At 53.8% G+C, this 25,860-nt stretch overlaps 1 protein-coding gene across 2 annotated transcripts in view; it reads right to left on the bottom strand.

Moving 5' to 3' along the window:
- LOC115937204 (proline-rich membrane anchor 1) overlaps window positions 1-25,860 on the bottom strand; it is a 58,899-nt gene that overhangs the window by 12,773 nt on the left and 20,266 nt on the right. For both annotated transcript variants that reach the window (XR_014148309.1, XM_081830008.1), the window contains exon 4: window positions 3,946-4,075. Coding sequence is in view for 1 of the 2 variants with exons in the window: in XM_081830008.1 (XP_081686134.1) it covers window positions 3,946-4,075 (130 nt within the window). In the remaining variant the exon portion in view is untranslated. The remainder of the gene's footprint in view (window positions 1-3,945; window positions 4,076-25,860) is intronic.

Below are 25,860 nucleotides of genomic sequence, written 5' to 3'. Positions count from 1 at the left end.
TCAGGCTGTGAGAGTTAAAAAAAGACCTGGGTTGATCACTGAATTTTCCTTTTAATGGTTTTACATTGACATGAAATGCTTTTGTTTCCTGAGAGAAGAGGCATGTTTCAAATGAATTATTAACCAAAAAGAATTGGCCGTGAGCAAGGAATCCTCCATTGACTCTGGAGAGAAATGCACACAGATAGCTGGCTGGCTCGATGCTATCTCTTACAGCCCCCAGCAGAGGTCAGCCCGGGCAGCAGTAGGGGCCATCTGCTCTCCCTCACAGCTATAACTCGGGCTGCCCCCTTCTCCCTCCCCCAAGGGGTTAAGCCTCTCCCACACAGGCCTCCTTCCAGGCCAGTTCTGGGAGTGCTGGCCTCTATTTCTGCCTCTACTTGACCCTGAAGAGAGCCCCCTCCAGTCACTGACTATCTTTGTGGGCGGGGATGCCCTTTCTGGATGATGAGGTCTGGAGGAGCAGAGGGCTGAGTCTTCTTCCCATGTCCCAGGCCTTTCGAAGAGGAGGATGCGGATCATGGTGCTGTTGCAGAGCAGGGACTGTGCTGGTCTCTATTTCTGCCCCCACGCATCCATTCCATCCTCTCCCTGCCCTGTGCCTTGGGAGGCTGACGCCTACCACTGCATGTCCCGGGCATCCCTGTTCCTTGGGTTTGGCCAGTGAGAGGCGCCCTCGGGAGACGAGGGAGGGTGGAGAGAGGTTGGGGTGTATCTCCCCTACCTTTCCTGTTCTGGGGCTCATTTCCATCTGTTCCAATCACAGCTCCTGCTAAGCGGCCCCTCTTGAGTCTCGGGCTCTCTAGGTTCTCTAGTTACTGTGGCACCATTTCGTCCCCTTGTCCTGGTCCTAGGGGCGCTTACGCCCCCCACGGCTACGGTCCTGGAGTGCTTCATCAACCCCATTTACTCCCAGGACCCGCCCAAACTCCTGAAGGAAGCCCCAACCACACCTCTGGAGGGGAGACACGCCCACACCCCTGGAAGGAACCCAGCACATACTCCTGGAGGGAGCTCCGCCCACAGCCCTGGAAGATAGCTCCGCCCACACTCCTGGAAGGAGCTCCGTCCACACCCTGGAGGAAGCTCCGCCCACATCATTGAGAGGAAAGCCCCGCCCATACCCTGGAAAGGAGCCCCGCCCACACCCCTGGAAGTGATCAACTGAGCCATGTGGCCTGAGCTTGGTGTCTTTCCAGGCCACTGACAGATCCAGGAACCAAGAGCTCAGAGCCTGTGGAAGGGGACAGAGGGCAGACAGGAGGCCCCTCAGGCTGCTCTGAGGGGAGGGGAGGGGGCACCCCCACACGCCTTCCTGGTCGACCCCCAGCTCCGCTGGAACAAAGCCCAGCACGCCACAGCTGGCCACACCGCCAGTCAGCTATTAATGTGAGTTAGTTCTCCTCGTGCCCTCCTGACGTTGGAGCAGACAGCACGTCTCTCCCGAAGTTTGCAGCAGAGAGGGAAGGCAGAGGTGACCTGAGAATGCTGCCTCTCTTTGGGGGGTAGGGGGACAGTGGGAGGGGCGTCCTTGAGGGGACAGTGGCCCTCTCTGGCAGTGCTACTGGTGGGTCTTGCGTGCTCTTCCTGGCAAACCTCCCGTAGCTCCCTGTGCCTCCCGAGCCCCAGCAAGCTGCTCAGCCCGGTGGGCCAAGCACCTCCCCGTCAGGCACGCGGCTCCCTCCAGCCTCATCTCCCGCGGTCCTGGAGCTTCCTGGTGTCCTGGTGCTTTCGCTCATACAGGTGCCTTTGTCTGGAAAGCCTCCCTGCTCTGCTTCTCAAAATCCTCCTCCCACTGCAGCAGGCTCTCAGCTCAGATGCTCTATCATCCCGATCAGAGTTAGCCATGACTCCTCCGGGCAGCGCCACAGGCTGCCAGCAAGCCTCCCACAGCCTCATCGCCACCTGCCTTGTAATGCGGTCATGGTCATGCGCGTATCTGCCCCCCACCGCCCTTCGGTCGGGTGAGCAGCCCATGGGCACGGCCCGGATCTTACCTGTCTCTGCCCCCACAGAGCCAGGCACACAGTAGGCCACTTGGAATCAGATTGGCTGTGTCCCCGGGGGGTCTCCCAACGTATCCACTTTGGTCTCCAGGGCCAGGCCTCCCCCTGAATTGCAGGGTCTGGGAGCCTTGGAGCCTTTCTGTCCATCTGTCCTCCCTTCCTCAAAGTAGCACCGCCACACCCCAGGTGCCCGGGCACCCTTGAGGAAGGGCAGACAGGAATAATGAGGTCCGCTCTTTGCTCAATCCTAGTGATACCGGCCGCAGTCAGGGCTGGGCTTTGGAGTCACGTTCAAATTCGGAGTCCACTGCTCCCTGGTTGTGCCATTCTGGGCAGTTCCCTTTACCCCTTTGCACCTGGTTCCTTATCTGTAAAATGCAGTGGATTGGAAAAAGATGTGACGAAGATGAACTGAAGGAATGTTAGGGGGGCCAGGAGCCGCCCCCCACACTTGTTGAAGAGATGCTGGGCTACAGCTACTCCCTTGCAACTTGTCATTGTTTGTGGACATTATCTGATAGCATGAGGGCAGGGGGCTTCTAGAAGGGGCTCTTGGCCGAGAGGCAGATCCCCAGGGTTTGGCCGATCCCCGGGGAGCTGCTGTACCTGGGCCCTGTCCCCCTCGTGTCCTGCCAGGATGCTCCCGCTCAGTCTGGCCTGTCACCCTCTGTGCCTGAACATGCACTCGTTGTCAGACCTTTGACTTGATATTTTACTCTTTCTGCTTTTGAATTATTCAAATGGAATCACATAGAACAACGGATTGAAAGCCTAAAGTGAAACAGTTTAGGTGTTCCAATTGTTCTTAATAGAGACCCCCTAACTTTGGGCCTTCGGGAATTTTCAAAACCTTTATTAGAAATACATGAACAACGCCTAGCACCCTTGGGTGTTTTGCAACATTTTTGTTTGTCTTTTGACTCTCTCTTCCCCCAACGTCCCGGGAAGCTGGGGTAGACGGGGAACATTTTTTGGAGGCTGGGAAGCCTGGAGGTCAGGGGACCTAGGGGGGGAGCTGCTGTGCTGTAATTCCGGGGTGGGGGGAGGGGCATCCACCACATGGCCTATTCTACCGGACTTAGGGGCCCCGGACACAGCTTAAACCTCACACCCCAATGACAGCCACACTCGGCTGCAGACCCCAGCTCCACGAGGCGGGTGGTGACTGGTGATCATTTTTGAAAGGCAGGGTGAGTTGGTGGTTACAGAAAGGACAGCGAGTGTTTGTGAAAGTGAGTCTGCTGTTTGGATCATTTACGACTCCCCTGGAGCACCCCTGTTCATCCTCCAGAACCCAGCTGAAGTCTTGTTCACTGAAACTCTTCTCTGAGGCATCTCAACCTCTGTCTTCCCCCCAGAGAAGCCTGGCTCCCTGTGTCACCCTTGCTCCTCTATCTGCAGCTGCTGGCACAATGGACCCCTACGCAGTACTCTGCAAGCACCTACTGTATGCCAGGCACTGAGGAGTATACATGTGGTGCATACTGTTGACAGAAGCATCTCACCATGCCTCGTGGCAGTGTACGGCTGTCATTCTTCCCCCCCATTTTACAAGTAGGGAAACTGAGGGTCAAAGAGGTTAAAGTGATTTCTTCCTGATCCCACAGTTTGAACTGGTATCTGAACTTAGATCTGACTCCAAAACCCAGTTCCTACACCAAACCAACAGTGGCTCCATCCCCCACCCTGCAAGGATTATTTCCATACTCTTAGGTCCTAGGCGCCTTGAGTGAGCTCCGCAAGGCAGGGCCTGTTACTTCCAGGTGGGGGGGTCACTATATATACATGTATACATATATATGGGCATTCACTATACATTCTTTCTGCTTACTAAATGCTTAACAATTTTTATGGCTTAAAGAAAGATGATGGGGGTGGGCGGAGCAGCCCCCAGCCCAGGCGGAGCCCCCTCCGGGCTCAGAGCCCCGGGAGCACTCACCTTTTGATGGCTTTGTAGCAAATGATGACAAGCACAGTGAGAAACACCAGGGAGGCACAACATACCGCAATGATGATCACCAGCCCCGACCACCAGCTTTCCTCAGCAGGGCACGAGGTAGAGTTGGGGGCTGAAAGACATAGTGACAGGCTGAGTCTCCCCCGCATGAGCAGGTGCCGGCCGCGTCAGAGGTGGACTGTTGTGGATGACGCCAAGGGTGGTGGCCTCACCATCACCAGTCCTCCGCCCTCCAGGATGGAGGCTCTCTGCCCTGTCCTGCCGTCCCCACCCCCACCCCAGCGGCAGGTGACATCATGGCTGGCCCCCAGCCAGACACGTGCTCCGAGCAGGGGTTAAGCGCTGAGGCCGGGGCCATCCATCCTCCCTTGGCATGAGCTAACTGACAGCAGGGTCAGGTTTAATTTCCCATGAAAAATAACAGAACATCTCATTCTCTCCGTTGAGGCATTAAATCCGCTTCCTCTGAGGGTGGGGGTGGGGAGCAGGGCTCACAGGGCTCACACTGCGGGAGGAAGGAGAGAAAGGGAGGCCCATCAATGTCAGTGTGGAAAGTTGATTTCTTCTAAGAGGCAGGCTGTCTCCCTTCTTGGATTTGGCCCATGCGGTGAGTACCTAACAGCCGCCTCAATTTGCACGGGTGGCCAAAATCTGGAAACGTGTCACCGACAAAGCAACTGACCCTGGGTGCCGTGGGGCCCCTTGGTCATTACTCAATCCATGGAGTCTCTGAGGGAGCTTGTCCTCCCCCTTGGCACCACTTATGTGGGGCTGATAACGAAGCACAGGGGTAGATCAGGCTCACAACAAAGCTGGTTCGCTCTCCCGAGAAAAGCAGAGATGTCACACAGCCTCATCCCAGAGGCTCTGAAATGTCCAGACACAACTGGAAAGAAGTGCCCTGAATTGCAAAAGAAATGGGAGGGGGGGGGAAGGAAAGAGAGAAAGAAGAAGGGAGAAAAGGGAGGGAAGGAAAGAGAGAGGGGGCTGGTGAGGGAGTGAGGGACAGATGGATGGACAGATAGACAGACACTACTAGCTTTGGGCAGGTCTTCAAGACCTGTGACTCTGTGTAAAGGAATCAAAACTAGGCTCTGGGCTCTGAGTCCAATGACTAATAGACACCTTCAGGGACTCCACAGCACATGGGGAATAAGGGAATGATTTCCCAAGGACACCGTGGATGGCTTCATCTCCATCGTCATTCTTACTATGGACGTTGTTGTTGTCCTAATCATCAAGGTGTAAATCCCATATGGTGACTCTTACCCACTGGAAGTGTGTGGTCTGATCGGCTTTGACAAATACGTTCACCTGCCTAAGCCACAATGCTGTCATGACATAGAATATTTCCATCACCCCAGAAAGTTTCCCTGGGCCTCCTTCTAGTCAATCCCTGCCCCGCAGGCCACCACTATTCTGCTTTTTAAAATCATTGATGAGATTTGCTTGTTCTTGAAAGTTCGCAAATGTAATCATGCATTGTGTGGTTTTTTGTTTTTGTTTTTTTGCTCCTTTCGTTTAGCAAAATGTTCTTGAGATTCATCCACGTTGCTGCAAATTTCGGTAGTTCCTTCTTTTTTACTGCTGAGGGGTATTCCATTCTATGAATAAGCCATAATTCGTTTATCCGTTCACCTGTTGTGGACTCCTAGGCTGTTTCCAGGGTTTGACTTTTGTGGATAAAGTTGCTAGAAGCATTTGCGTGCGTGGTATAGATATGTTTTTGTGTTTTTCTTGGCTAAACGTCTGGGAGTGGGCTCGCCGGGTCCTAGGGTGTGTGTGTGTGTGAGTAACTTTATAAGGACTGCCATGCTTGTTTTCCCAAGTGCTTTTTCTCTTGTATATGCCTGCTGGGAACAAGGAAAGAGAAACAAGCTGGGCAGAGGGGTTATAGGTTACTGACTTGTTACCGGATTGTGGCATTTTTGCAGCTGGGCGGGGAGACGCAGGAAGTCATGATTGGCTTTGCAAGGAGCAGGTGCTAAAGCCCCGTTAACAAATGCAAGGTCCCCAGATGTGGGGCTCAGATCACCACACAACCAAGCAGATTCGGAAATGCTCCCTGAGCGATGCCAGGGACAAGGGTGTCACCGAGCCACGGGGCTGCTCTCAGCCAGGGCGAGATCAGGCCTTTAGAAACCCCAACACTGAGAAGATATAGAATATGAAATTCAAAATAGGAATAAGCTCTAAAATAAGGGAAAGGAGATTAAAGAGGATTCTCTTTTTCCCCATGATGAACGTCTTCAGTATTTTTTTGGTGAAATATCAAACACAAACCTCTCTCTTCCCCCCACCCCCAGAGAAGCCTGGCTTCCTCCCCCGACCCAGTTCCTCATTTTGGGGCGTCCCTGGCTTAGCCGAGTCTTCCTGGAGTGACCCTGCACAGATCCAGGCCCAATCTTCCCTACAGTGGTCACTGTAGGACAGTGTGAAATGCAACCAGATACATGGGGTCCCAACCCCAAAGGGCTTGTCTCCTTGTTTTCACTGCAAAGGGAAGCAATTTTGGTTTCTGTCAATTCTACCTCAGGCTGTAAAATTTCTGGACCAAGTCCCAAGGGCCATGCCTGCAGCCCAAGGGGACCCTCACCCCTGCCCACCAATGGCCCACAGGTGGCTGGGGCTCACATCACCAGTGTGTATCCTCAGCTGGGGGCAGCCCCCCTCCAGAGGGCACTTGGAAATATGGGGAAAGGGGCGGTCTCTGGTTGCCACAGTAAGTGAGCCCAGGAGCTCCCGAAAACAACGATAACCTGGACATTCCTACAAGGTCGAATTGTCCCTCCAAAAATGCCACCAGGGCATTTGTTGAGAAATCCCATCAACTGGAAACAGAAGGATTGTTCCTAAAACTCATCTGCAATTTGACACTCAATTTCAGAGCGTCTCTTGTGATGTTCTTTACATTCATCGGTAATGAGGTGGGGATTTCCTTCTTGCTCACTTTTTTCAGACAAAATTGGTACAGAAAGCAGGGAGTCTGGCTTGAGAGGGTCCTTCTGCTTCGGGCCCCCAATATTATTCAGCGGTATAGTGCTCAGCACACACCTGTGAGGAAGCTACTCAAGGCAAGAAGCTAATGCATAGGAAAAGAGGGAGGTATTTTGTGAATCTAGTCCAGGGCATAAATCTTGGATTTTGCCAAGAAAACAGCTCTTGTGTTCAAAGAATCCATCCTTATTTATCCTAGCTCCATTCATTCTTTTTACATGAGGAAGGATCAGGGGCTGTCAGAGCTGGAGGAAGGCTAAGAAGTATCATTTCAGAAAAAGGCCAAACAGGGACGCTCGGGATCAAGAAGCATCTTTTGCAGGGGCTAGGGTTGGGACACTGAGCTTTGGGCTGCAGGCCAGGTCTGCTCCTGCCTGAACTTCCTTCCTATTGGTGTGGCCAGTACCCCTTTGCAGATATGATAAGCTTAGCACGTGAGCAGACTGATGGTGCATATTTGAGAAGGTAACATCACATGAAGATGCTCATTCATTTGTTCGTTCGTTCGTTCGTTCCTGCATCCACCAGCCATTTGCTGAGCACCTGCATCCCTGGCATCACGCTAGGAGTTGGGAGTGCAAAGATGGATTCGATAGAAACTGTGCCCAGGTCTGGTACCAGCTGCCCACGGATCATTACCGGGCTGGCCAGAATCTGGTCGACTTGCTCAAGGAGCCAGCGGGCTCCAAGAGACCAGACGTGCAGATTTGCTAATGTGCAAGGGGAAGGTCATTTGTGGCTGAGGGGAGGAGGCCGTTCGGTGCTACGGATCAAGGGCTAAGGCAACGCCTGTGAGAGGCAGGTGGTCAGATGGGGAAGGCCGAGGCAAGCAGGGTGTGAAGTCCCAGACAGGAGGCTGCTGGAGCTCCGCCTCCTCTGGCACTCCCCCCCCCGCCCCCCCCCCTTGCTCTGGGCCAAGATTCTGCAAACACCGAAGATAGGCAGGAGCTGTCCTGACCTCTCAGGGGTCGCAACACCCTCTGTCCTGGGACTCAGTAAGGCTCTGTCTGCTGTATTCATTAAACTCTCCTGACGTCTGTAAAGATGATAAAAGTGACAACCAGAGAACGTGATGTGGAACCACCCGGGCTCGGTTTCGCTTTATCAAAGGAGCTGCTTTCTTCCCAGTCAAGAAATGCATCATTTAAACTTCTATTTGGGGGGCCCCAGGTGGCTCAGTCGGTGGGGCGTCCAACTCTTGGTTTCGCCTCAGGTCATGATCTCAGGGTCGTGGGGTGGAGCCCCAATCGGGCTCCCCACTCAGCGCGGAGTCTGCTTAAGACTCTCTCTTCCTCTGCCCCTCCTGCTCACCCTCTCTCTTTAAAGTAAATAAATAAATCTTTAAACAAACAAACAAAACCCTTAGATTCGGGACTTCTGCTTCCCGCTAAGATGCAGTAACAGGGCCAGATTTGCTGTCCTCCCCACACCTGAAACATCCACAAAATATACCAAACACATACAACGATGGTTTTCAAAATAGCGGACCTCAAGGCCACAGAAGGCGGGGATCTCTGAAGAACAAGAAACAAAGGAGGGGAGCCCTGGCTGCCCCAGATTACTGCCCGAGAGTTTGCAAAGAGGGGTCCCAGAAGGGAGAAGCCAGTAGGGCCCAGCCAACTGGGTGAAGTTGGGGAGATGGAGCCGAGAGTCCAGGGAGTGAGCAAGCCGGATGAGGTCCCTCCCAAGGCGGGGAAACCAACGCGTATCAGGAGATCCACCAAGGAATGTATAATTACGCAAGTGGCAAATGCTAGAAAAGAGATGAAAAAGAGGTCAAGATGCTCCCACATCTTGTGGAAGTGTCTGGAAAAGGAGCAGCTGTGGACAGGGCAGCTGTGAATGTGCCCATGTGAACTGCATCAAGGAGCCTGAGCAGACCCACGGGATTCCTGTGGGCTGGTGGTCCGGTGCCCCAGGGAGCTGTGTGACGTCAGGCAGGTCACCCTCTGCTCCCTGCTCCTGGCAGCCCCGCTCCTGGCCCATCAGAGGGTCACAGCCACGGAGCGCAGGCGTGTGGAGGGCCCCCTGCGTGGCGCCCAGCTTCCTTCAAGGGGCTGAGGCCCATGAAGGTGCTTCCCGACCAGAGGAGCCATTCAGCCTTGCCTGTGGGGAACCGGTCAGAAGCTGGCCTGGGCCTGGTGACGTTGCCAGGTTCGCGCCACTGTTGTGTGTGAAGCACCGCCCCCGGGGTCTCACAGCCCTGCTCCCAGGGATGCCTCCTGGCACCGCTGGCCCTTAAGGTGTGGGGCGTCCCTTTCTGTACCATGTCCTCCCCCCCACAGGAAGGGTCCCGAGGACACCGTCCGGCTGTCTGGGAAGAGCGCGCCCCAGGTTGCTGAAGCTCCGAAGAATGTTTGCGAGCCATTCACTCTTGGCCCCTGCCTCAGCCTGCTCACCTCAAGCACCGCTGGTCCACGGGGCTCCTGAGGACGGTGAGGTCCAGGAGCTTTGCTAAAACATTTGTGCGGCGACAGAACCTGTTTCATAGGCCCTTTGGTCAAAGAACGGGGGGCTGGGGCTCAGAGGAGGGGGGGAGTGGAGGAGCAGACTTGTGTCCCCCCCCATCTCAGCCCTGCCTTATGCCCTGCCCCTGGGACCCAGAAGGACACAGGTTCTCAGAAGTTCCTTCACAGTTGATGGCCCTTTCCCTGTTTCTGCCTTGGTGTCCCCAGCCCCACTGCGGAAGGAGGGGTGTGGGGCAGCCTCCTCCCCCGCCCCCACACAGAGCCCATTGTTTCCGGAACACAAGGGGCCGACTCAGCCCACTGCCATCCATTCATGGGCACAGGGTGTCCACGGGGAGGTCAGTGCCAGGGGCGTCCGCCTTCCCCTGTGGGGCCGCTTGGGGGTGGGGCCGCTCCCTCATCTCCCACCCCGAAGGGGCCAGGGCGTGTGGCCCGACTTTACAACCACAAATACGAGATCAGACCCTGGCACTCTATGCAAATCTCTGAAATAAGCCCCCATTTCTAGAGAGAAAAGTCTCCTTTGGTGCTGCGCCCAATGAAAACAGTGAGCACGTGCGTTTCCAACCCTTCTCCGCCGATGGGAATCTGGCTCGGGCTTTGGGTTCAGGACAGAATCCCCCTCTGTGATAAGTCTTCCCAATTCCGCCCCCCTCCAGGGGCCAGAGGTTCCTCTGTGTCCCCCCACTCCCCGCAGGGCTCAGGCTTTGGGGAGGCGCGTCCAGCCCAGGAGGTGGGTTTTCAGTGGTGTTCAGCCAGGCCTGGTTCGTCCAATCCTTCTGCCCCTAATTCGTTCAGAGGTGGGCACATCATGAAGACCTGGCCAATGACGCATGAGGGAAAGACGGCTGGGAGCTTCCAGAACTGTCTCCTTTCTATTAAGGGAGAAGCATGGAAATAGGAAGGCTCTTTTCCTCGTGGACAGTGCCATGTCCTTTTTTCACCCCTCAACAGAGAAGCTTTGGGGGGCTGAGGGTGCTGGGGTGCAGAGTGGGTGGGTTGCAGTGTGGACGAGGGCAGCCATGGTGGCTTCAAGGGGCAACATGTGAGCAAAGACTGGGATCTGATAAGGGGGTTCATCACGCAGGTGCCTGGAGGAAGAGCTAAAGCAAAGGCCCTGAGGCCAGCGGGGATGTGGCGTGTCTGGGGAGCAGCTAGGAGACCCGTGTGACCGGGATGAAGCAGGCAGGGGAAAGACAGGGGAGATGAGAAAGCTTTGGGCTTTTACACTGAGAAATGAGGTGCCGTGGTGGGTCTAGAGAGGGAGTGGTCCGGTCTGACTTCACATTGGCTCAATCACTCTGTTTAGAGTAGACTCTGTGTGTGTGTGTGTGTGTGTGTGTGTGTGTGTCAGGGTCGGGGAGTATAGGAAGCTGGGGGGGTCATTGCCAATAGCCCAAGACAGACAGCCCATGGTGGCTCTGGTGGGGCTCAGCAGCAGAGGTGGGGGAAGAAGGGTGGATTCAGGATACGTCTGGAAGGTCAAGTTCATGGAAGTGTGGATGTGTGTGCCTGAGAGTCAGAGAAGAGTTGCAGGTGACTCTGAGCAAGTGGAAGGAGGGAGCTGCCATCAACAATGGGGAAGGCCGGGGCTGGGCAAGCTTGCTGGGTGTGCAGGTGGGGAGCCAAGTCTGGCAATCCCATCACACCCCACGAGAGACGGCGAGCAAGCAGCTGGATCTAGATTCTGAATTCAGAAGCAAGCGCTCAGCTGTAGCTATCAGCACCCGGGCCCGAGATCATCAAGTGCGAGAGCACAGACAGAGCAGAGCAGAGGGTCAGGCCTGAGCCCTGAGATGCCTCCATGTGAAGAGACCAAGGAGAGAGGAGGCCAGTGAAGGCAGAGGGGGGCCAGGCCATGTGGAGTCCTGCGGCCAAGTCAGGGAAGGACACAGAAGAGGAGGCCGGTCACCGTGACCAGCGCAGGGACGGTTTTGGGGGAATGGCGGAGGAAGCCTGATTGGGGCCATTTAAGAGAGAATGTGGGGAGAGGAGATGGAAATAGCAAGAATGCACAGCTCGGTGGTGCAGTTTTGTTGCAAAGGGGAGCAGGAACAGGAAGCCATAGCTGGGGGGGGGATGTGGTGGCTGGGGAACGATTGTAAGATGGGAGATGGAGTATGTGTGTGTGCGCGCACATGGGCGCGTGCTGGGTGTGACCCAGGAGAGGGGATGGGCCCCCGTGCGCAGGTGGGTACTCCCACCCCGATATGTAGGAAAGGTGACAGGGGGGTTCAGTGGCTGCTTCCTTCCTTCCAATGGTTTCAGTTGTCTCAGCGAAGTGGGAAGCGAGGTCAGCAGCTGAGCAAGGATGGGGGAGGTGTCGGGCGTCCGGTGGGGCAGGAAACCCAAAGTGGGTCCGGTCCAGGGCTGGCCGTTTCACCCCACATGCCTTCACCCCATGCCCAGGACGGCGGGGGGCAGACCAGTTTTCCCCACGGTGTCGGAAGGGAGCATGCGGTCAGGGGGCTGAGGGTGCACCCAGGGGTGAATGCAGTGCTGGACCAGGAGGGGGAAACGGTTCATGAACGTGCCCGACCTCACTGGGGCAGGTGGTGGAGCTGGGATTTGAACCCAGACGTCTGGCTCCAGGGCCAAGCTGCAGCCGTCACCCAGACAGAAAGAAGCAAGCAAATCCAGACGCAACTACAAAGTGCCGCAAGATACACTTTGGACAAAATGAGACCCAGTCGCATGGGGGGATCGAGGCCGTGTGTGGAAAGGGGACATCGGTGTCACCCTGAGCATCAGGGAAGCCTCTTTGAAGAGGTGATATTTAGGTTGAGCCCTACAGGGTGAGGGAGAGGGGCAGCCCTATGGAAAGGTCCCATGTGGGTTGGTCTAGGTCAGCAGGGGAAGAAGCAGGGGGCACGGGTGGCTGGCACCCAAGCCTCTCTGCTCCCCCCAACCCCAGGTGGTGTCTGGGACCTCCCTGCTCACGCCCTGGTGAGGGGCTCCATGCCCTTCCATCTGTGACTCCCAGCCTGTTGCCCGAGCTCCACGGGACACTCACTTCTCTGATTTATTTATTCCTGCCTGGTGTCCTGGGCACGGTGCCCAGCGTGGTGGCAGTGGGACTGCTTATCATCAAGGACGCTGTTCTCAGGCCCGGCTCCTGAGGGGGGCATTAAAAAAAACCCCAATACATTATTAATAATTGTCTCCATCATTCCCGTGCCTAATTAGGAAAGGAAAATAATGAATTGGGTTTCAGTCTCCATGGTGGGGGCAGCCCCGGCTTTTCCTGATGCAAGGGAAAGATCTGGGCGGAGGCCCGGGCAGGAGGGAACCGCAGGCCGTTGCCTGCTGCAATTATTTATGCTTCTGGTGGCGACTGCAGAACACGCCTCCCCTTGTTCCTCGCCCAAACAGCCCTCTTTGTGAGGCTCCTTAAGGCTAGGACTTGTTACTCAACAGCATTCCTCCCTCTCCGTAGCTGCAATCCATCCTTTCTCTGTTCCCTGCACCGGGGACCCTCCCCAGATCCCCTGAGCCTTCTGTGCCCACCCAGGGCTCCAGATGCCCTGCTGCCCAGAAGGTCTGTACTTGTCAGCTTCAGCACAGGGCACAAGTGACGGGATGGTGCCACATCGGGAAAGCCCTGGGTGACCACTTGAGCCCACCCTCACGGCCCCGAGTCCTCCTCGTTCGTGTGCTAAGCCATTCACTCACCCATATCTGCTAAGAGCCTACTCTGTGCCGCGCGTGCCCTGCGCTAGGTCCCGGGAATATGAGGGTCAGCGAAACAGACAGGGACCCTGCCCTCATGATGCTTACAGTCCACTGGAGAATGGACACCAATTCAGCAAGCACCAGACAAATGCCTACTGACTCCTGTCTCCCCGAGACATTTAGTTGTGCATGTGCCTTAGGTACCAACAGCAGGAAACCAAAAAGCAAAACACACTAATGCCCCAAACATGGGAGCCCACGTTGCTTGACCGAGGATAATGAGCTTATCTTTGTTTGTGAGAGACTCATGACCTTGGGATGGGAAAATGCTCCCAAGAGTATACATTAAACGCTCAGCAGAACCCCGGTACCTAGTTGATACTGAATAGATGTTGAATTGCTTTCTTCCCTTCCAGAGGGCACTTAATACATGAGGGGGCCTCAAGAATGCCTATCAGGTAGAATCTGCTCTGTCTGAACAGTTGTAATCATGTTGAACAGGGATTCACGATCAACTTGGACCAATGGTCGACAAACTCTGATCCCTAGGCCAAATCTGGCCCACCACCTGTTTTTGTGAATAAAATTTTATCGGAACACCCATTTGTTCATATATGGTCATGGCTGCTTTCTGGCTGCATCTGCCAGGCTGCGTAACTGCATCAGAGATAGAATGGGCCCCACAAAGCCTGAACTGTTTACTATCTGGCCTTGGACAGAAAGAGCTTGTCTATCCCTACCTCACTTGGGATGGTCTTAACCTGAGATGTTAGACAAGCTTAGGAGAGTGATCTGAGAGCATCCTGAAATTATACCCTAAATTTCCATTTTGCAAGTAAACATTCCATTCCTTCTATATTATTTCTCAGATGGGCGCTTCACTCCAAATGTCACACCAATGCCTTGGTGGGAGGTCTCTAGGCATGGGGCTCAGGCTCTGTCCAGTCTGAGAACTTTAACAGTGACAGTGTGATGACGCAGCAGAAGCACAGAGGATAGACAGACCCGAGTCTGGACCTTGCCTTGTGCACACCACACGTGCTAAGTGACCCTAGACAGAGCACTGAAATGATACAAACTCCTCATCCATTCCCTGGAACATTGGTGGAGAGGATCAACCACGGTAACATGTCAAATATCATCCTGGGGGTCACCACAAGAACGTGTTCAGTGGTTCTCCCAACGGCAGAGGCAATGCCATTTGGGCCAGACCTAGGACTGACATCTCTAGGAACTGTCTACACTCTTTAACTGCCCGACAACAGAACAGGCTGGTTTCTAAGGCAGGTACAGCCCGCCACTTTGGTGCCAGTCTCCAAGGCTCTGTCTGGCTCCCAATCTGATGAGAAGTTTACCGTCAGCTTAGCTGTGAGGTAGGATAGGCAGCTCTGTCCCATCCCTTGTCTGGCAGTTTTAAGCACACCGGAGGGCCATCAACCCCTCCTCTCTCCCCGTGATCCCTCCTGGTACATCCTGGGGTCTTTTTGTTTGTTTGGCACTCAGACAGCAGCTTCTGCAGCCATCCAACTCAGTCCTGGCTATGGAGTTGCACCCTATAAGGTGGGGGGCTTCCCACCTGTGCTGGGGTGCAGGGGACATGCAGCTACAATGTCGACTTTCTCGGACACCTAGAGCCCTTCTTTGCAAGATTGCCCTCCGGCTGCTGAAGTGGATACGCATGAGGCGGGGAGCCTGGAAATTGACTCCCCCACACCTCGGAGAGTCCATGAGCAGTGACCGACAGGGGCCAGGTGGGACAGTCTAGCCCCCTGCTGCCAGCCGGGAGCAATAGTAGGACATAAGGAATCCTCCAGAGTCCCCCCACAGGATCGGGCTCAGGCCTCCTGGACTCTCACTTTTCTTCTTCCCTTCCCTGTCCCACCCTCCAGTCTCCCCTGGGCACACTTCCTTTAGGAATCCTTGTCTCTGACTCTGAGGACAGGTTCCATGGCAGGAATCCCAGACATCAGGTCGCCAAGGTGTGGAAAGTTCCTGGCCTGCCTTCTCAAGCATCAGATAGATGACATCACCTCCCAACAAGATTCATGTGAGCTTCTTATGTTCCAGATTCCTTCCCAGAATCATCCTTTGCTGGTTGTCTGGACAGAGCCTAAGTCCTGTTTCAAGGTCCCTGTTGGCTTAAGCTATGAATGATTTTTGTCCAGGTTGTGAACACAAAGGGCTGGTGACACAGCTGAGAAAAATCAGTACTGCTTTGTTGCTCTTTGTGTTAAAAAAAAAAAAAAAAAAAGGAATGCCTGAAATGTCAGTGGCTTTGGGAAAAAAGCCATAGTATTAAAGAGGAAAAAAAAAACAAACCATGCTAATGGTCCACGGCTGCACTCTGATATAATATATATAGAACATGTGACTACTTAAATTTAAATTAATTAAAACAAAATTAATTAAAAATCCAATAGCCACATGTGGCTAATGGCTACCATATCAGACATCACAGACAGATCATTTCCAGCACTGCAGGAAGTTTTCTTGGATGGCGCTGGTCCAGGGCCGTGAGAGGTGAGCTGCTCTTCTTCCCTTTCCAAAAAGGCAGCAAGAGTTGTTCCCTGCCCCTCTGAATGGCTGTTTCCAAAGCACCTTCTTCTTCTTCTTTTTTTTTTTTTTAAGATTTATTTATTTACTTGAGTGGGGGAGGGGCGGAGGGAGAGGGAGAGAGAATCTCAAGCAGACTCAGCACGGAGCGCTGAGGCAGACGACGCGGGGCTTGATCCCCTGACCCTGAGATCAGGACCTGAGCCGAAACCAAGAGTCAGACGCTTGACCCACTTCTTTTATTCTCATGTCCCCTCCCGCAGACACAGGCAAGGCGGGGAGTCTTAGTACCGTTTCGTAGGTGAGGACACTGAGGATTCCTAAGGGCCAAAGAGGCAAAGTGGCAGAGCTGCTAAAAAGTGACAGAGTCAGGGCTTCCAAAGCCGCTGCTGAGACGGTCCCCAAGTGTGTGGGGGCAGATTCTAAGGCCACACTTGGCGCGCACGCTCACTCGTTTAATCGCCACAAGGCTTGGGGAGCAGACGGAGCCTTCTTGGGCAGATAACGAAGCAGAAGGCTGGGGCGGGCTGTGCCCCCGGTGATCAGTGGCGTGTCATTGCCGTGAAATGGGGCCAAGTCTGCGGCCGAGAGACCCCGCGGCCACACTCTCCACGGACAACTTCTGGGACACTGGCCTGCCCAAGGGACGGAGCGTGCTGAGACTGGGCAGAAGGTCCCAACTTGGCAACAAGCTCCTGCCTGGGAATTTCCTTCTCTTTCTGGACACGCGGCTCACTCTAAAGAGCCACGCCACCTGGCTTCTGGCATTGTCTTGGAAACCCTTTGAACTTTTGCAAGCACTTCATCAATCTGTGCCTCAGGTGGCCATGTGCCAAACGAAAGTGCCGACCTTAGCCTAGAGCAGCAGGGTCCCTCAGCCTCGGCACTGCTGACACCCGGGACTGGATCGTGCCCACCGTGGGCAGCCACCCTGTGCGCTGTGGGATGTTTGGCCGCATCCTTGGCTTCTACCCATTAGATGCCAGGAGCTCTCCTCTCCCAACTGTGATGCCCAAATGTTCCCCGGGGGAACACAATCTCCCGGTTGAAACCCGGAGGCCTGGAAGGTCTCCAGGCCTCTTCCCTGGCTCCTACACTTGGTGCAGAGACGGATGCCTCCCGCAGGGGCCCGGCCAGCAGCGCAGACCTGACTCAGCCTCCCAGAGTGCACCTCGCCACGCCGGGCCAGCGATGCGAGGAGTTAAACTGGACGGCCTTCCAGCTGGAGCCGACTCCGAGCCAGTTGCCTCCACGATGACCTCCCGCTACTCAGAGTCTCCACAGCGGAACTGCCTGGAACAGGGTCCAAAAAGAGTGGAATGCCTTATTTTCCAAGGCATCCATAATCCTCTCTGCCAAGACAGGAGACAATGTGCCTTTGCCACCCACAGGCCAGTTCATTCTACGTCCGAGAACAAGGAGCCCATTTACTCTCCGGAGGGGCAGGGGGCAGGCCCCCAGCTCTTCCAGGAAATGGTGGCCTTTGACCTGGGTGGCTGGCAAGGGTGACACAGAACCTTGGGAGCTGGGAATAGGAGCAGCTCAGTTGCCTTGTTTTCTCTGGTGGAAGAAGGGACCATACACCAGAGGATGTTCCTCCCGGACCCGCCTGGCTGAACTTCATCATCTCTCCCAGGGGGAAGGCCCACCCACAGGGCTCCTTCTCAAAGGCCACTGGAACCCACTCTCGCCAAACTAGAGGGATGACCCTACCCTCTTTCCTCTTTTCCCTTGATAAATGGAAAGCACTTTGGAGCACGGCTTCTCTGACCCGTTCCACATCTGAGTGGAGGATGCCAAACGTCATGATGCGTTATACCCCATAATGCGAACCTGGAACATCCTTGCCATTGTAAAAAAGACGTGACAATCGACACCTACATGGTCAGGCCGCTATCACCGCTGTTCATGCCAAACGCCAAACCTCTGGCCTGGGCCTGCCAGGCTGCTTCTGAGCCTTGACTAGTGTTTGTTATTTGTCATCTCCTGGGAGACAAGCAATTGCCTAAGGTTTCAGAAAACTGGAGGAATATCTTTATATTTTCAAATTATTTCAAGAGCTTAATAAGAATATAATGGTAATAACAGGAGCCCTCCCCCTTGCTAAGCAACGGTTCAGCCACTCTGCGTGCATGCATACTACCTGATTTAAGTCTCCTGATCCATCAGGAGACGTGGGTGTCTCTGTCCCCATTTACAGAAGTAGGGACAGACTGTTAGGGAAAGTCAACAGAGAACCCAGCATTCCAGGACAATCTGATGCCGAAGTCCATCTTTCTACCGTATCCTCTTGCAAATCTGGCAAAGACCAGATTTTTCTGCCAGAGCACCTTGGTCCAGATGAAAGAGCAGGTTTTAACATTGCCTGGACAGGCTGTGACCTCTGCCCTGTGGCTTCCATGACGGTGTCCCTAGTCATACTCCCAGCCTTCTTCAGCCCCTTGCTTACTCCTCTTGAGGCCAGAGGGCAGGACTTACTCAGTGAAAGAATTTGGTGGGAGACCTAGGAGCACCAAGTTTGCTTCATGCCCACCTTGGACCCCAGGGGTGATGAGAAAGGGAAGAAAAATTCCCCACAAGGGAGAAATGAGAGAGTAACTTTTTATATCACATACAGGATAAATTCTCCCCTCCTTTAATTCCTTATAGTCATGAGCTCCCTGGGCATATTGTTCTAAAATCCAATGGACATGGAGCATCTCAAGAACCCTGAGGCTGCCATCTGCTCTTTATTTTTCCTGACAGCTGGCCAGACAGGTCACCATAATCGACCGTCCCATCATCTTCCTTTGACAGGGACATTAATGGGGCCTTGGAGGTGAAGACTGCCTAATCCAGACAGGGCGAAGTCTCAAAAGCTCTTCTGATGCAGACATTCCCCAATTCTGGGGAATCTTCCGGACCGTAAAATATGATCCATGACCCTGAACGTTCTCGAGACATCCAGAAATCGGTGAGGGGCAAGGAGACCCAGGGGTTAGCTCAGGGACCCAGTTCCCCTCCCCAGAGGCCACCACTACTGAAACCAATTTCTGATGTATCCTTTGAGAGAGCGGGCCTATGTGAATTTTTATATATTCCAAGTGAGAGCCCCTTTAATACCCCCCACCCCCAGAATTCATACATTAAACTTAACCCCTAAGGTGATGAGGAAGTGGGGTCTTTGAGACATGTTTAGGTCATGAGGGTGGGGCTCCCATCAAAGGGATTGGTGACCTCATAAAAGAGACCTCAGAGAGGTCTCTGCCCTTCTGCCGTGTGAGGACACAGCAAGAAGGGACTATCTATGAAGCAGGAAAGGGGCCATCCAGACACCAAATCTGCCTGGACCTTGATCTTGCACTTCCCGGCCTCCAGATCTGGAAGAATTAAATTTCTGTTGTTTATAAGCCCCCCAGTCTATGATATTTTGTTATAGCAACCCTCCTAGACTAAGACCAACATCTCCCCCCACACACATCGGGGTTGCTGTCTTTGGTGACATAGAATATACATTCCACTTAATATATTTTGGCAAAGCTTTCACATCGGTATGAACTGAACTGCTTTTTTTTTTTTTTTTTAAGAGAGGAATGGAGTGCCACTATATGGCTGTGTCGTGATTTATCGAACCAGCTCAGGAGACACTGCTTTTCAAATGCAAGGACCTCAACTTTTGATTTGTCATTTTTAAACCCTAAAGGTAGTTTGCCGCCCAAAGTAATTTGGTGGCAAAACCTGAGCGGCGAGGAAGTGGGGTTGTCGATGGTCTTCATGGGATATGGTCTCATTTAGTGTGATGCCCACACATCTCGCTGCAGAAACATCTCTGGGCGCTGGGCTGCTGGCCCCGTTAATCGGCAGTATATACGTGACACTGCTTTCCCCAAATCAGAAGCATTTGAAAAATGCCCATTTGCAGGGATGAGAAGTGGGCATTTGCTGCAGGTTTCTTGGGGGCAATGCAAGGAAGGGACTACCAAGCAAAGCAGAGAAGAGAAACCATCTCCAGTCCTCCAGGCACCCTGTCCTCCTCCCCTGCCCCCAAAGGCCACCCTCTCAGCTCCTCCCCTCCCGGACCCGACACTGCCCCAGACTCTCCCTGTCACCTTGAAGAATACCACTCTGAGTCTGGTTCAGCCTTCCCTTTCAACAGCATTTCAAGATGCTGATTTTTAAAAGAGAATACAGGAATCAGGATTTTCAAAATGTGAAGTATCTTTGATGGATAAATACTGTTTCTTTCTTTTTCTTTTCAAACACTGGTTGTGGCCACGGCCCACTGGTGTGGCGTCCACTGTGGCTGCCATTCCCATACCTCCGGCGGGGGGCGGGCAGCGACCCGGGCGAGGGATCAGCTTTCATCTATCTCTTGGGGAATAAAGGAGGAAAAGGAAGCTGTCATCTAGAAAAATGGGAAGAAAAGCACATGCAGTGTTCTTAGGTCCCAAGTTTGCAGTTGGCCTTGAACCGGCCTACCTTAGCTTCTTACCTGAGGGTAGTGGGGGCAGAGGTCCTGCAGCTGCGGGCCCCCGGCCCCCGTCTCTATCCATACTCTTTCCCCAGAAGATCTCTCCAGTCCTCTGGCTTCAAAGACCAGCCAGATGCCAAGAGCTCCCATATTTAGAGCTTTAGTTCCAGTACCTCCCCCAAGCTGCTGATTCGTACATTCAACCGTGACTCAGTGTCTCCACCGGGACCGTCCACAGGCTGGCTCGGACTCACGTGCCTCAAATGGAACGCCTCATTTTTCACCCCTCAACCTCCTCCCCTCCCCATCACCCATGTACCCAGCGGCTCAACGCAGAGACGAGGGGGTCCTTCCCGACAACCTCCCCTCTGTCCAAGCAAATGGGTCTCATCAGTTCTGCCTTCAGATTTGGTCTCTGCCCGCCGCCCCCCGCCCCCCTGCCATCCCTTCCTCTCCCTTCCCTTGTACCCTTGACAGGAGCCTCCTGGCTGCCCCCTCCCCGCCCCTAATCCATTCTCCACACAGCCAGCACAGAAGGTTCCTTGGAAAACGTAAATCAGATCATATTATACTCCTGTCGACCCCCTTCACCGGTGTCTTACCAAATGTAGAATAAAATCCCATTTTTTCACCACGGTCTTTGCTAAACTTCGCTCCCCATTTTGGCCGGTTCAAACCCTTGTAGGGAAGAATCTAGAAGCTTTCCAGGCAGTGACAGAACTGCCAGGGTCAGCACTTAGTGGGACACCTTCCAAGGGGAGGATGGATACGTTGTGGGATGTGTGTTAGAAAGGAAGGAAGAAAAAAAAAGCAAGCAAGATAGGAATTAGTCCTCCTTCTTCAGTGTCTGCACCTCCAAGGCAGTGGCCGCTTTATAAACTGTCAGCCTGGGCTCGAGCTCCTGCTGGGCGTCCGGGGAAGAGGAGCCGCGGGGTGGACACGTCAGAGCCGGCTAATCCCACAGGGCTTTAAGTGGCCGGCGGAAAGCATCTCAGAGTTGAGTAAGGAGATGAACTGCTCTGCTGGTTATAAGGCCCACCCCACCCCCCCGACTGTTCTCTGAGATGAGACTTAAATCCTTTGTGTATTTCTGACTGTGCAGGAATGCAGGGTTCCAGCCTGGAGGCGGAGGGCGGGCGGAGGGGTGGGGAGGAGCAGCGGGGCTCTGCAAACCAGCCCCGGTGACCCAACCTCCTCCTCCGTAGGATGCCCTTCCAGCTCTCCAGGGCACGTCAGGGCGCCGGGCTCTGGCTTGGTGGGAGCAGGAGTTCAGCGGAAATGGGGCAAGGAGGGAATGAAAAGGGAGAGAAGCTGACATCTCGAAAGCAGGACGATGAAATCTGGTAGGTCTTTATAGCAATGGATGGTGCCATAGTGGGGCCAAGAAATTGAGAGCACATTGTGCTGTATCTAGCTGGACGGAGGCTCTCCTGGCTTCTAAGAGGGATGTGCAGTAGCCTGCTGTCGCCCCCTCCCCTGCAGGTCACTGGTGCAGTCAGGGGTCAATGACTCACTGATACAGAGGCATCAAAGGCTGCCCCTTGCCTCCAGGCTTCCTCATTGGAGCTGTTCACAATCCAGCACTCCCTATGGGCTCTCCTGAAGCTAGCTTCCAGGTGAAGCCATACCTTTCCTGGACTCCTTCCCCTTTCCTGTCCTGCTTCCCTCACTTTCCTTCCACTTCCTCCTGACAGCACTCCTGGCATAATAACACACACCTGAATCCTTGCCTCAGGCTCTGCTTCCAGGGTACCGGGGCTAAGACAGGATGACTAAGGAAAATCAAGAAAAACACGAAGTCTGTCAAGATATAACCCAATAAAGTACCTGACCTCATAAGACTATGTGTTAAAGCTCAATTTCACGTATCAACATTTGAAAGCATTGAGTAGAACAAGAGCCCTGTCCTCCGGCCAACCAGGGTCAACAGCCATGACTAGAGTCCTTGGGTCAATTCAACACACCCAAATTTACTGAGTGTTCTGTGAGCAAGAGAGCATGCGGTAGGCTCCCTGGGGTGGATGCAGGGATGGAGTGGACCCATTCTCTGCCTCCCAGGGGCCTGCAAGTTAGTGGGTCCCCAAAGACTACTAGTCATTCCGCGATGCGAAGCACGAGCCCTCTGAGGATTGGACCAGGTCTTAGATATTTTGCTTTTCTGTTGTTGGCAAGGTGTTTTCTAAGTGCCTTATAAATGAATGTGGACTAGCCCAACAACATCGTACAAGAGTGAAACAGAATCATCCAGAGAGACAGTAAGTGTCTTCCACTGTAGCAAGGCGGGTCACTGAGTTTTCCAAAAATGGAAAGAATCTGCTCTCCTCGGGACATCAGGTTAGGACTTGAAACCTGGCTGGTTCGAAACAAGGCTTAATGGCTAAGCAGATTCTCAGCAGGGGCTCTATCAGTAGAAAGGGGAGAGACTTCATGGTGTAGAACTGTCCCTTGCATGACATTCATCACCCCCGACCCTTGTCCACTCAATGCAGCAAGCACCCACCCCCCCAAGTCACTATGGCAACAAAATATAAATACCCCCACATTTCCAAATGTACTCTAGGGGCTGTTTTTACCCTGATTCAGAACCATTGGTAGGATAAAAGTCAGCTCAAGGTGAGAGAGAGAGTGTGTGTGAATCAGACAGACGCCATCTTGAACAATGCAACAAACGTACATAACAGCTCTGAGACCTGAAGTCTTGAGGGCAGCCCTCCCCTCATCCTTTCCTTCTGTTTCCCTGCAGTGTGTGTGTGTGTGTGTGTGTGTGTGTGTGTGTGTGTGTGTTGGATGCAGGAGATTCATCTGATCTTGGAAAAGTATGAACCTGGAGGATGAGGGAAAAGGCCTGAAGGGGAGGAGGAGGAAGGGAAGGAATTAAAACACTCCCTGGGTATTCAAAGTAACTCTGCGTTTCCAGCACAGAGTTTAGAATCTCTTCAAGCCAGTCATTCCCCTGGTGCAGGGGACGGAGTAAGAAGGGAAGCAGTTGCTATTTCCCCCAGCAGCCTAACACGCCAACTGCAGCGCCATTCATACTCTCAACTTCCACACGTCGGGGAGGGGAAGCCTTCCTGGAGGAGGAGTGGCCAAGAAGAAGGACTAGGTGTCACCACCCTGCTCTGAGGTCGGCAGAGGCCCCAGCGTGAACACACAGTCTGGAAGCTTCCCAGAGAGACTGGTCCAAGTCACCTTGAACTTCTACTGAGTTCCTTCTCCTGAGGCCAAAGGGCGAAGGGCAGCAGAGAGGTAACTGCAGGTCATGACCAGTCTTGATGAGCTGCAGGAAGGCCCACGCTGCAGGACAAACAGACACCATCCCCATTTGCAACCTAACCATATTCAGAGGGAGAAAGGGGACAGAGAGGCAGCCTAAGTCAATCCCCATAAACTGATGTGTGATGGGGAACAAAGCAAGGCCAACGTCTTGGTGCCATCTTGGAAAGAGATGGTTGCCACAGCCAGGAACCAAACAGACACACAAATGTGCAGTGGACCCAGCCTCCTTCCCATCTCTGTAAGAGTAATGGTCTGCAGACACCACCTAGGTTGCTTAACCCAGCTGCTCAAAAACCTTCAGCTATTCTAGAATCGAATCACATCCAAACTCCTTGGGCCATCCATGCTGAGACACTTCCACTCCCGTCACCCTCCCTGGTATCCTACACTCCTGAAAAGGAGAACCGCAGGTTCCCAAAAGGCCTCAGACCTTCCTGACTCCTTGCCTTTGCTCAGGCCATTCCTTCCCCTTGGAGCACCTCTTTCATCCACCTTTATATCCTTCCTCGCATCTGCTCTTCAAAATCCCAACTGCTCTCTGAGACAGTTCAATGCCACCTCCTCCAAGCAGTCATCCCTGATGGCTCAGGGCTCACTGTCTCTGTGCTCCTGCAGCACTTTGTACCCATTGCACTCTGTGCTGGATGACAACTTCTCATTCCCCCTCCCCTGACCAGTGAGCTCAGCCAGGGCCCAGAACAGTTCTTACTCATCTCAGGGTGGCACAAGCCAGAGCCCAGGACATAGGAAGTGCTCAGTTCACACTAGCTGGGTAAATCAGCGTCCTTGCTCAGCAGATGATCCCAGGGCCACCAAACTCTTGGCAGATACTGGCTGGCATCAACTCTTCTTCGGACCTCCTCCCTTGACTCCTTGCTTTCCTTCCCTATCCTCCTCCATCCCGTCCTGCTGGCTCTCCACTGTCCCAGTCTTGGCCCCTGTCTTCTATGATCTGGACAACTGCCGTAGCTTCCTGACCAGTCTTCCCCACGAGACTCTTGCTCCTTCAACCCATTCTCCTCTCAGCTACCAGTGACTGTCTTAAAAACTAAATCTGTTTGTGCCCCTCTGTGACCCAAGCCTCTTCAATGGCTCCCCACGGCACTCTGGGGGGGAAAAATCTAGCTCTGTACTATGGAAAGTGTGGTTTACAAGGCCCTGTGCGATTTGGTACTGCCCTCCCCATGCTCCCCCTTGATCACTGTGCCCAGCACAGCTGTCCCACCACAGGGTCTTTGTACGTGCTGTACCTTCTGCATGGTATGCTCTCCCCAGTCTGCACAAGGCTCCTCCTTCAAGTATCAGGCAGCCTCAAAGGCCTTCCTTGGCCACGCTGTCCAAGGCGGAGCCCTCCCTGTAGCTTCCTGTTCTGCTTGGAACCACTGGTACAGCTCACATCCCCAGCTCCTGCCACAGCATCTGGCCCAGAGTAAGTGTTCAGTAGGTGTTTGTTGAATGAATGAGTGAGTGAGTGAGTGAATGTATGGTCCCCTTGAACACCTGCAATGGTGTACCCCTGGGCATCCTGATTCTAGTTTCATCTGCTTCTTGACTAACAAAGTTAGAAGAGTTTTGTGTTGTGAACTTTTTTTTTTTTTTTAAGTAGGCTCCACGCCCAGCACGGAGTCTGATGCAAGGCTTGAACTCACGACCTTGAGATCAAGACCTGAGCTGAGATCAAGAGTCAGACGTTTAACCAACTGAGCCACCCAGGCGCCCTTGTGTTGTGAATTTTTTTTTTTAGCAGAAACCAAGAATGGCTTCTTCCTTCTGAGCATATGTAGCCTCTTTATTGTTCTGTTCATTTGTCAGCATTGACTTACTTTAGAGAAACATCCCCATGTTTCTGACAGACCTCGACTCTCTCCTGGTAGCCACAGGAACAACCTCCCAGGACGGTCCCTCCACAAAGCGCCAGGCCTGGGTGCCAGGATGGAGGCCGCTTTGGGAATGCCAGTCATGTGGCCTCTGGGCTTCCCACCTGGAGGCACCGGGTGGCGGGTCTCCCTTCCCCGCCCAGCAGATGCAGAACTCATGTCTCCTTTTAATTAGACCAAGACCAGGCCACTTGCGAGGCCACTTCATCAGAACCCTGTGGGGATCGGAGTTGTCAGCCAGGGGCTGTCTGGGACATGAGACCAAGTGGCTGTGTCCTGGCTCCAGGCCAGCCCAGCCCCACCATCCCTGGGGCCGCTCCATGGAAGACTCCATTGCGGCCGCTTGCTTTGGAGCAACGGTGGGGTCCTGCCACCCCTCTCTGCTCCTCGTCCTGCCCCCCCAGGACACTGCCCTTCGGGACCTGGCTCATTCCGAGGTGCAATGGGCTCCCACCCGGAATCTGACCATTTTCACCATCCAGTTGGTGCCATCTGCTCCCAGGGGCCATCACCTTTCACCTGGACTGGTCTTCCTGCTTCTGCCCCGACCCCCCACGGTCTGGTCTACACAGCAGCCAGAGTGATCCTGTCAGGAACAAGTCCA

Source organism: Leptonychotes weddellii, chromosome 9, assembly GCF_054177405.1.
Source record: "Leptonychotes weddellii isolate Sample4059 chromosome 9, ASM5417740v2, whole genome shotgun sequence".
NCBI classification, from domain to species: Eukaryota; Metazoa; Chordata; class Mammalia; order Carnivora; family Phocidae; genus Leptonychotes; species Leptonychotes weddellii.
The sequence above is the reverse complement of the archived record's forward strand: the minus strand, read 5'-3'. Positions and strand labels throughout refer to the sequence as shown.